This window comes from Hippichthys cyanospilos, chromosome 14, assembly GCF_059441005.1.
Source record: "Hippichthys cyanospilos isolate Australia breed blue-spotted pipefish chromosome 14, RoL_Hcya_1.0, whole genome shotgun sequence".
Classification (NCBI taxonomy): domain Eukaryota; kingdom Metazoa; phylum Chordata; class Actinopteri; order Syngnathiformes; family Syngnathidae; genus Hippichthys; species Hippichthys cyanospilos.
The window spans coordinates 5,437,809-5,449,929 of NC_142382.1; the positions used below are offsets into that span (position 1 = coordinate 5,437,809).

General features: G+C 44.5%; 1 protein-coding gene across 1 annotated transcript in view; it reads left to right on the forward strand.

Moving 5' to 3' along the window:
* Positions 1–430: 430 nt before the first annotated feature.
* Positions 431–12,121, forward strand: part of qkia (QKI, KH domain containing, RNA binding a) — a 69,814-nt gene continuing 58,123 nt past the window's right edge. Inside the window, 1 exon segment of the mRNA XM_088432553.1 lies at positions 431–901. Coding sequence (XP_088288679.1) covers positions 757–901 — 145 coding nt within the window. The 5' untranslated portion in view covers positions 431–756.

Consider the following 12,121-nt stretch of genomic DNA (forward strand, 5'->3'; position numbering starts at 1 on the left):
TTTATTTTAAGAGTAAAACAATGTTTTAAAATAAACAGAAAAACATAAAAGAGAACGTCTTTTTAATCGCTCTTTTTATAGAACGTTTCGTGAATAAACGGCTCCCTGTAAAAAGCCAAAGGTCCCATCACTATTAAATAAATGTAACCGTAATAAAATGTGTACATGTAATAAAATAAGAGAATACATTTATAAGTTTGGCCCACTCGAGATATTCTTGTGTTGACATTTGGGGGGGCATGTTTTGCGTTCTTGCGCAGCACGCCCGATTGGCCCTTCTTCCTATCAATCATTCCTCGCCTCGAGCCAGACCCGCCTCTAGAGGCCACGGTTCCGGAAACTCATTGGCTGTCCCATTAGCCCAATGAAAGTACACCAGCCAATCGCTGACGAGGAGGGACGGACCAGTTCCGGCGGAACAGTCCCTCGCGCCTACAGTGGAGGAATCGAACGTCCCCGAGCGCACACGATCTCCACGAGCGAAGGGAAATTACGCTTTCTTTTTCCCCCCCTCCTCCTCGGCCGCTCAAACAACACGAACACACCGAACCTGCAACAAATCGGGAAACGAGGGGGGCATTCCAGAGTATTGTTCTCACGAGGAGCGGAGGGAAGCGAGGGATCGGGAGCCGCAAGTTTTTTTTTTCTTTTTTCCTTTCTCTCTTTTCTTCGTTTCACCCCCCGCTCCCACCCACCCCCGAAAAGAAGGATTCTGCGTTCGGCGGTGCTTGGTGTTCCGCTCTCCCCGCCGCAAAGATGATGGTCGGAGAGGTCGAAGTGAAGGAGCGACCGAGGCCGAGTCCCGACTATTTGATGCAATTGTTGAACGAGAAGAAGCTCATGACCAGTTTGCCCAATCTCTGCGGCATCTTCACGCACCTCGAGCGGCTTCTCGATGAAGGTAAGCAGCGGCGTGGTGCCAAGCGGGGAGGAGGGAAGCCGTTTCGGCTTGGGTCCCCGAATCGGACTTAAATCACCACCCAAAATGAACATTTTAACGTAGCAAGGTTGCAACACGTTACAAAGAAGTGTCTGGTGTGATCTGAGTGGCTGCGATTAGTCTTGTTGACTTTGCGAATAGACCAAAACTTTCTCTCGGGTTCAAACACTTTTAAACAACAAGCCACGTGTTGCGATCTAACAAACATCCAGAATGTCTTTGAATGTTAACTTTTGCTCACTTATTCGCTTCGTAGTATTCATTCGGTCGAGGCCCTGGGTCCACATGTTCCTTTAGTTTTAGCTTGGGGGGTGCTAGCAACATTTTCAAGCTAGCTTTCATGACACGATCTAAACTTAGCTACGTTTTTTTTTTTTTTTTTTTTTTTAACAAACAACCACCAAAGGAACATTCGACCACACGGAGACGTCAAGCGTGCTATTTTCGCTTTTCTCAGTTGTTGCGGAACGGCGTGTGAGTTGTTGCCCAGCGGGCGAGCTCCAACCGCGGAGGAATGTTATGTGCGTCTTGCCCAAACAATGGCCAGTCGAGGCATGGAAAGCCTCCATAACTTCTCGTTCGGCTCTCTTACCCTCACTCGCCATACAAAGTACGACTTCGGAAAAAAAAGAAGCGAGACTTCACTTCTGCTTTTATTTCCTCGGTTTAGCCGCGCCCGGTCTTCGAAATTCAAATACACGAACGTCGGTTATTAAACACGTCTGCCTGCCATCTTGGCTTGTTGTTATTTATTCTTTATTTATTAATATATTCTTGCACGCAACCGTGGATTATTGGCGTCTGGGTGTCGGCGGTATCAACAACCTAAGCCGGTGTGAGAGGCAGGGCGAAGCGGGTTTTATGTAACGGAGCGGGGGACACTAGAGAGCGCCACAATCCCCTCCGTAAACCAAGCACGACGCCGGACGGTAACACTTGCAATACGATGTATACAAAATTAACAGCCTTCCTGCTGTCATCTTTTATTTTGTGCACGACCGAGTTCGGAAATAACGCACCGTGTTTTCGTAGTTTTGGTGTTGCGTAGGCGCCCTGGTATGTTGCTGCCAAACCGGTCTGCACAGATTTTTCGTCTCCCTTGAAAGATGGATGATAAGCAAAAGTCACAGAAAGAAGTGGATCTGCTGGAAAAATGCCCGGGTACATATTGCACAATGGAATAAGACTCACACTGGCTTTCCTCAGTGTATTATTTAGCTGTCTTTTTAGATGACCGCTTAGAAAAGAATTTGGCTGCAATCTGCTTGGTGTGTCTCAAAACTAAAAGCCTTTCTGGACTCTTGAACCTAAACAAGATAGAGCGTATATAAGTTAGCAAAGCACGCCTAAAATGTCCAGATAAGAGCGTTTGAGTATTTTGAATCTGAGTTTTGTGGAATTGTATGCTTTTTACTTACTGATGGAGTCGTGGTTCACTCACCTGACTCCCATGATGACAGCAGTTCTGTACTGAATTCAGCTCTTGTATGTTTCAGCTCACAGAATACTGTAAGCGTTGCGGAGAATGGATGAAGGATGTTGTGTGATTTGTTACCAACACGGATTTAACAACGAGAGATAATCACAAGGCAAATTGGTTAAATTGAGGCCATGGGGTGGAGCGCACACAACTTATTAACTCAACCAATGTGGTTTAGAGATTTGCATTTTTTTGGATTTTGCTAGATTAAAAAATCTACTTGTATTCAGTCATGAATGTGGTGCTTTGATGTGTTTATTCCCCATTGCGACAGTAATAATTGTGACTGAAAACTATACTGTTTCCCACTGAGGTCTAAACAGCTTAACGTGTTACGTGACACGCTCAAAAAAGGGCCTAGAACTGTTAGCACTCAGAGGGGCGCAGACCTCCAACGCCCGATTTATTGAGAAACAGATGACAATGTCCAGATGTGCCTCATAATTTCCTAGACTCTGCCTTTTACGTAGTATCCAAAACGTTCCAAATCAGGCGAATAGTAGTTAAATCGATGTCTTTTTTTTGTTTTGACCATGTTCGCCTGAGCTATTTTGAAGTTTTTGTGTCTCTTGTAGTTAAGCGTGTCGTTTTGATGGTAGATGTTTGTTTCTCTGTATTTTTTCCTGAGCTATTTTGAAGTTTTTGTGTCTCTTGTAGTTAAGCGTGTCGTTTTGATGGTAGATGTTTGTTTCTCTGTATTTTTTCCTGAAACAGTATCGGTTGAATACATTGCACAAAGTTTTTTTTTTTTTCAACCTTGTTCAAGAAATAAACGACGGCACATTCGCGACACCCAAGCCACAATCGCACCCCCCTGGAGCCGCCTCGAGGTTTACGAGGGGTTTCCACAGCGCCGGGCCAAATATTACCCCGACGCCAGAAATGACGTGTGCGCGCTACGAAAGTCACCCTAGTGCCGAGGAGTCTGGATCCCGTTAGGGGTTGTTTGCTTGACTTGCCCCCGTCGTCGAGGGGCTTGCCGCCCCGGTGTGACATTTGGGGCTTCGCTCGCGAGCCTGAGGATGGGGGCCCGCTCATGGTGATAAGATTTGTTTTCTGTATTGAGCACCAGCCAGTTAACCGCTTTACAGCTGAATCCTGCTGATACTTTTTCTGAAAGTGTGAGTCTGAAAGTATGCTGGGCTGACAGCTGCGTGAATTCCCCTGCCTCGCCTGCCCAATTTTTGAGCGCATGCATCCACAGCTGCTACTATGACGAAAGGGGGAGCAGACCCCACCCTCTCCCACCTCGCTTGAGCGGACGGCCGTCCATGCGCACCCATTTTGTTGCTGACATGTATGTCGTACCTCAAGGTCATTGTGGCAGATTGACAGCCCCGCGCTCCCCTTTGGAACGCCCCCCTCCCTTTGCATTTCCAGTTGTTCATCTCCCTGCGGTGACACCTGCTATGGAGGTTTTTTTATTTGATATTTTTTATCTTTATATCATACTAGCAACACGCAGCTTCCAAATGTTGTACAAAAACGCTAAACGCACTTAATGCTGTGTGTTAGCGGGAGACAATGTGGAAGGGATTTTTGAGGGGGGGCATTTTTCTATCATGAGCCAAAGACTCATTGATTTTGAATTGTTTAATCAAAACAACGCCCTCCCCAGGGGCCTGTTATTAGATTTGTTTGTTTAATGGATTTAACAAAGCATTGTCGGCTCACACGGCGGCGCCGCGACGCTTCGCTTGGTGCCACTCGTTCGCCTTTGCATCTACGGTATCGTCTGCTTGTTTTTTTTTTTTTTTTTTCTGGCTTTCCCCGGGGGGGGGGGGGGGGGGGGGGTGTCTGACGGCAGTTGGAGGACACCTTTAGAAGGAGACGTTTCCTTTGGGAACGCTTGCTTCGAGACAAACTGGGCAATGTCGCGCGTTCTCCACTTGTTTTCCTTTATAAACTTCCTTATTTCTGTCATCGGGCTCCAGCCGATGACAGTTTTTTACATCTCGATAGGGCGAGCACATATTCTAGGTTAACTGTGTGTATTCGGCACAGGACGGGACCCGCTCTAACCTCTGACACGCAATCAATGCAGTATCTATTAGGATAGAGCGCCACGCCGCTTAGTGCACCGATAGAGGCTGACAGAACGAGTCAATCGGGGGTGTTTTTCCGGGCCGTCGTCGCAAGTTTAAACCTGTTTTATCCGCCATCAGGCCCCCCTTCTCCTCCCCCCGCATCCTTTCCCCAAGCACCACTTTATAAGCTGAGATTTAATTAACGAGCGCCATTCCGCGCACCGGTTTACTGAGCCGCAGCTGCCATTGTTGAAGTTGAATATGGAGGCTTTGTGCTGGTCTTGTTCTGGCTGCTCGTCTTGCCCCAATACCAAGATTTGTCAAAGTTTGCCCAAAAAAACAAAACTGGTCTGTGGTGTCCAGGTAGTCTCCACGGCATCCTAAGTAATGTGTAAGTTGAATTCAGAAAGCTACAGGCTAACATTCAATAAAAAAAAAAAAAATAATATTTCTAAAGGGATACTTGAATGATGCAGCCATTTTCTGCTGTAAAATGTAATGTTATGTCTATAATGTATTTGATAACCAAATGTTTTTTTCTTGTACAATTAACCTCATTTTACTGAACTGGCAGTGAATGAGTTAATCATTCTACCACTCACTCTATGTCACTGACATACATCAACATATCAAAAAAAGCATATTTACTGTAAATAAATAACACCGCTGCCACTTTAGGATTGCCATTAAATTCATTATTGCAGGCCTAAAAGACCCACTTTTGTATGTGTTGGCAGTGAAGGAGTTAATACCTTTTAAAAACTTTTATTCCGCTTTCTGTTGACTTGAAATGACATCACATGCGCAAGGCTCACAAATCATGACTCACCATGTTTTCAGGGTTTGTTCATTTGCCGTTTGCAAGCCGAGTCATGATGGTCGATCCCTGAGCACGTGATGCATTTTCCGGCCGGCAACGAGTGGCAAAATGCCTAATTCAATGTATTAATGAAAACATTTTAGCGATTAATTTTGAGCAAAACGTTAACTTTTTACTGCAGTAATGGCAACATAAGTTTAGTATCCCTTTTAACTGTAATCATTGTAGCAAACCTCACCTTTGACTTCCTTTTTCAGTTCTCTCAAGGTTGCTATTTTCCTTTTTTCTTCCGTGTTTTTTCAGTGTTTCCCCTGTCGGGGTGTGGACACTCAAGCAAAACCAAAGTAAACGCAATAATAGAACTAGACGCCACAAAGCAGGAGAGCAGTTGTTTAATGCTGGATTGTAGTCTCTCGTTTAACTCCATTTCCTTTGGAATTTCGGGTCAATTTCCTGCGTAGTTGGATTGCTAAAACATTCCATGTAAAGTTGTGTTGTTGACCGTTTGACGGATTTATTCCTTATTTGTGGATATCAAAAGTGAGAGGAAAGCTATTCCACGTTATGTTTCAGTGTAATTTAGATGCAGTCGGTGTTGGTAAACTGACTCCACTTGGCCCTTGCCTCGGGGGCCCTGAGCGCCACCACATGGCCCAAGCCGAGCTCGGGTACGTCATCCCCGACCTGAATGCCTGGCCCCCATTGCACCCTTAGCCCCCACATCAGTGATGGCACCTCCCAGCGGGTGCCGAGTGATAAAGTCATCCGACATCAGCTCCAGGCTCTTATCGCGGGTTTCCATCCCACGAGTGCTGGGGCCTCCTTATCACGGCCGCCCCCCTGTCTCCAGGCGTCATTCAGACCGCTCGCTTTACTGTCGTTGTCGTCTAAACACTTTTGCTAGTAGTCGTGATCACCCGTCCGAATAATAAAGTATTATGATTACAAGAATGCAACTTGTATTTACTTCACTACAAATCCACAGATCCACCATCTGTCCTTGACTGATCCAGCATTGGTTAAACAAATGTTCTTCCGTTTTTATTTGCGTCTCATTGCAAAAACACCTACAGGAAATGACACAAAGTTGAGACCCTGGAGAAGTCTGTGGTTTGTTTTCCCTCTTTTGAGACGGCCAGCTGTGTGACAGGGGACGCCTGTTCTGCACCCACTGAGGCGGAGTCGGTGTTGCCATTTATTTTTGACCAATTAAGATTCGGAAAACTCTTGCACAGCTTTGTTTCTCTGCGTTATCTGGTTTTCACGTTCGGTTTGTCATTGGTACTACGCTGACCACCTTCTCACATTCCTTTCATCATAGTCACACCCTAGCATCTACAGCTAACGTTTTTTTTTTTGTTTTTTGAGTCACATAGACACTCGTGTGTAACAATTCGGCAAAACATGAATCACGCCATTTGGAACCGCTTTCTGTCTCCTCCCCTTCTATCCCAGAAACTAGGCGAGAGGGAGAAAAAAAAAAAAAAGGAACTGAATGCTCGCTCTGTCTGGTTGTTCCCCCCGCCCACCCGCGCTGCATTAATTTTCTCCGTGTCCTTTCAGTGGAGGACTAGGAAACAAGTTTTGGCAACCAGCTAAGGAATTTCTGCTTAACCTCCTGCATATTTGTTTGTTTTGCTCAGCTGTACTCTCTGAAATGTATGTGCGCTGTTTCACAGCATGTCGACTACTTCCGCTAACGGTTCTTTCAATTTTTCATTTGGCAGATACTTTTTATGTTAATCTCACTTCATCCGGGTCCGGGGCCGTCGGTCCTTTGGACCCCCGGCGGTTCGGAAGCCTATTCTATGGCTTTCGACTGGCCGATAAATCAAAGATGAATAATTTACCTGTCCTCCGCCGCTCGTGTTGTTTCTGTGAGGCCTGGCGAGAGCACGCGGGGCCACAGTCACCTTCTCCCATGGGGGCCCCGCAAAGCGTGTCAGTTTGATTCCTCTGTAGCTCGCTGTCATCCCAATATGAAGCGGCGTACACTCTAACCTTGCTGTCAGCTGCTCGTCTCAAATCTGCGTGACCGCGGCACATCTCGCATTTTTCCGCTCCGGGCAATCCATTGCTTTACTTTCAATGCAATTGGTACCACTGTCAGTCCAATTTTGCCATCAACAAAGATGATAAATGGAGTCAATACTGTGTTGTTGCTTTAATCTGAGCGGGCCGTGATTTGTTGGACTGTATTTGGGTTTACTATCAGCATCCCATGCTTGGATTAACTCCGTATCTTGAGGCTGCCACTGTGATTGTCTTGGAGCAAGACTATTGTTTGGAGATGACTCGAATTCTGTCATGGCCTTTTTTTTTCTTTTTTTTTAACCACAAGCGGTTTCCGTTTAACAAGCTTTATAGCTGCAATGACTGCAACTCAGCGGTGTCCATTTCGATTTCCTCGTTTTGGCTTTGAATGAAATTGACGTCGTGTGTGAAAGTCTTGGTAGCGTGGCCGCCACCTTGAAAATAGCTATGAGCACTGAGGATGAAAGACTGGCTCCTCGTAGTTCTAGCAAAGCCTGGACTTAACTGTATTGTTTGGTTTAGCAGAGACAACCTAGTAAGTCAGTGTGGTGGTGTGATGGGGGATTTTTTTTTTTTTTTCTTCACTGTAACATTGTGGTATCACACGATAAAAGGGATTGGTTGAGATACCCTTGATTAAATTCTGCGAATGCATGGAGATGTCGGTGTGGAGTAAACCCAGTAAATGTATTCGATATTTTTCGCATTTATCTTATAAATAAGTAATCAATAAAAGTAGTGTCATAAATAGATGTAGGTTGGAATACAAACTTGACTTTGAAAATGTCACCAGATGCCGGGACAAGATTCATGTACTGTAACGGTCAAAGATGCCCATGTAATTCATCTACAAGGTTTCGTTAAAAACTGGTTCAATAGGCAAGTCTGGCGTTTCTGTGTAGATTTGTGGCAGTGGTAACACCTGCATCACCACACACCACTTACAGTGACATCCACAGAGAGAAGCGTGTGCAGATTTTTCCCCATTGCACACACTTTGTTCACGCAGGTCATTAATCCACCGTCCCACCCGTACAGTACTTAGTCAGCAATGTTTCAGTGGATGCAACAGGGTCTTCTCTACCTCAGCAATGTCATCGCACACAGCGCAGCAAAGCACACACTGTTGTATTCTATGGCGCTTTCTCCTGCCATGCAGTCTTGGTATAGCACGATGCTAACTATTCTGCATGTAGAATTAAAATGAATGTACAGCATGTTCCAAGCGTAAATTTATACTTTTTTTTTTTTTTATCACTTGTATTGTGGAATAGTTTGCCCTTAAGGTAATTGACTGTTTATTGTTCATTGACGTCAACCACTTCTGGAAGCTATCTTGTAAATACTCGCTCGAAGTAGTTGTTCCATTAGCATCAATTTTGCATGAGAAACACTATAAAAATGCTCACATTTGTACCTTGTTTTGACAAATGGTTTCATGCACAACCAGGCACTTGATGTTCACTGCGGCTCCGTCTAAACATGGTATTCTGATTATTACATTTGTGGGGTATCGTCCATTTGGATCGTCCATTTTGTCAGTTGCTTTTGACATTACAGTTGCTCGGATATTGACCAATTGATTCTTCTGCTTAACTCATTCACATTTTTTTTTTTTACATGTAAATGAAACCTTTTCCCTGCCAACACAGTAAAAATGGATGTTAGACATCTATAGCTGTTACCGGCAGTGAATGAGTTAACTCATTCATCGTTTACAAATATTGTGTTGTCAGGTCCCAAAAACCAGCCAGCATTTTCCATTAGTTATCTATCAAAAACCATAAACAAGGCAGTTTTATCTGTGCTGCGTTTGTATCTCCCTATTACTCGTCATGAGAGCCCTTCGTTCTTATCGGCGTAAGGGGGAGTGTTCAATAAAGTAAAAAAGGGAGTTTTTCTATGAAGAAGCATGCGTTGGCAAAACAAAGAACATAATTAGCACAGTTTGTGACAGAATGAAAAGCCAAATCCTGCTGCTCTTTATAAAAGGGTTAGTTGGCCCATGGTCCTCACTTGAGGAATTGTTCTCAATGAAAGGAAAAGGGCGTGTCAGGCGAAGAAGGATGTACTATAAGTATTATAAAGAACAGTGTGGTGGGGTATGTTGTGTGTATGTGTAGGGGGGGGGGATTCCTTCCATGTGATGTGAATGAGGTCATCTTGTTAGCTAGGGGGAAGGTTATTGACCCCTTGCTCAGCTCCACACGCCACCCCTGAGTCCCAGCCTTGCTCCCTTCTACCAATGACACAGACACAATGGGCTTTTTTGTATATTGTTGGGCCAGTTACACTGCTGTGAATCCCTGCGCACAAGCAATATCTATCAACCAGGACCTGGCATGTAACTTTGCACGTCTCAGCTAAAGCGTCACTCGTTGATGTCTCCTAAAGCGTGCTTCACACTTGTAAAATCGCAGCGATAAAATGTGAGCGCCTCTAGTGTGGTTAACTGCAGAGAACAGCATCTCTTGCCATCACTGGAATTTGAATTTGAGTCCTGGCACAGTACCAAGGTTGACCTGTGAGAGGCAGCGTGGTGCCACATTTTCCACACGGTTGGAAAACATGAATAAGAAGTAAAAAAAACAAGTAGAAAACGTTATGCTAACTGGTATCAAACAATCTGGTTGTCGTTTGTATTCTGGTGAAGGACTTGAGACTCAAGCCGTCAGAATTAATCGGCGACAAATCGATTAACAAATACATTTGACAATTTACTATTTTCATAACTAAGGCACTGTTGTACATTTCTTACGTAAACTAGTCCAATCCCTCTGTCACCCTCTCAACAATAAATATTAATTATTTAATGTAGTCATTCTGCTTCTCTGTTTAATCAAAACATTTGCCAACATCTGCTTTTGCTTTACTGTAGAAACTGAATCTGTTTCAGAAAGGTTGAAGCGTACAACAAAAATCCCTCTTGTGTGATATTCTTTAATTGGTGTTTAGTTTAGAATGGACTGCTCCTGATTACATGAGCTCCAGACTGTCTGCTGTGAATATTTCCTTGGAGCTACGTGTTAGGACAGGCTACAGATTAGGTCGGATAAAATCGGTATGTTTACCTTTTCGTGACACAGAAAGATTGCGTAACAAAGTTTTGTTTTCTAGAGTCCTTCCGCCTCTACACGAGTGCACTTACCTCACATCGTATCTATTTGTCATTTCTTCTTGGAAAAGGTCTTTTGAAAAGAAAAAAGAAAAAATCGCTAATCTTTGGCTGGGATTCGGTTTTGTGAGAGGCACTGCTAGATCATTTGATGTGCAAACATTACACGTTTGAAAAACACCGAAGGTGTATTTTTGTACATTTCTAACGAGCGTCGAGGTTCCGCTGTAACTCAATAAAAGTGTTCTCTAAGAGAAAGGTCCATGCAGCTAAACAGGGATGGCGGCTAGCTCCAGCCTGGACAGGTGTGCCCTGGTACAAGCTGTCAAGGTGCCAGATGCTGTTGACACCTTAAGGTGCTAAAGTCTTCCCGGAGATGGACTTGTCTCTTAGTCTTGCTGTCACCTCTTACTCGTTTTTCACACCTATAGCCCGCTCCTAGATTGTATTTACTCCGTCATGTTCACGCATCCCCCATCGCCTTTACTTTCTAGAAGCGACACAAGCTTCGCACCAGCTGGTAGGCACTGGACCACTCGACACATGGCATGTTCCGTCCTTGTCATCGTGTTTTCCAAAGCAGACAATCTCGGTCTCGAGAGAATGACTCATTTTCCTGGCTTTGTCTTTGTTTTAAATTTTGTACTTTGACCGGAATGACTCTCACCCCCCCCCCCCTTTTATTTTTCCCCTCAGTTCTCTTCATCATCTCTTGCTCCGTGGTTCATTTTGCCCTCTTCCTTCCATATGTTTTCTTTTTGCAGCCCCCTTTCTCCACTTGTGTGCGAGATATTCCGCCCTGAGGCGCCTTCGCCTCATCCATGTGAGGACCAGTAGTGACGTTAAAGGCCCGCAACGTGGCCTGTCGCTTCGCATCAGCCCAAGCCGGCCCTCCCGCCTGTGCTCAGGGATGCTAGCGAGGCGCGTGGCTCTTGACACAATCACTCGCAGGCTTAAATGTTGCTCGAGAACAACGCGCTGTCTGCAATCTTGAACGCGGTCTCCTTCTCGGATTTGGAACGCTACCGTGTCGAAATTCTTTGTGAAACTTTGAGTGTCAAGGGTTTGTTTTTCAGCAGCAGGTCTTTTTTTTGGCATTACAAACTGTCCGTGTTGTAGACAAACGTGATCGCAGGACAGCCAAAAAAAAAAAAAGGTGGATTTCCATATATGGAGTCAAGGAAGCTGTGACACTGATGGATACATCTTTGGCAGTGATTAATCTTTTCATTTGTCGTCCTGGTAGCACACTGCTAACTGGCTGAGCAAATTTCTCTCAGTAAACTTGGTAACATTAGCTTGTGCCATTCAATTAAGAGTCTGCAGTATTATAATTGACAGTCTCTCTTGGTACCGTTTATCGTGTTTCTGATAAAATTATTCTTTAGTTTGTTCAGGCTTATTTATTTTGTTGATTATTTTAGGAGAGGGCTATTTCCTGTTCTCAATCCAAAATCAATTTGGCTGATACTTTTTCATGGTTTTCCGAGAAAACTTGCTAAGCCTGGTGATCATTGACAGACTGGGAAAATGCTTACGACAAATATTACTGTTTGCCGTTCGGACCACCGGGCTCTTGAACAAGGTAAAACGTTCGGAGGAACGTACCGGATTTAAAAAAATAAAAAACAAGCAACACTTCATATAATACTATGTGGTAGTACATTGTTCGGTTCAGTCATAAAGTTAAAGACAGAATGTAATG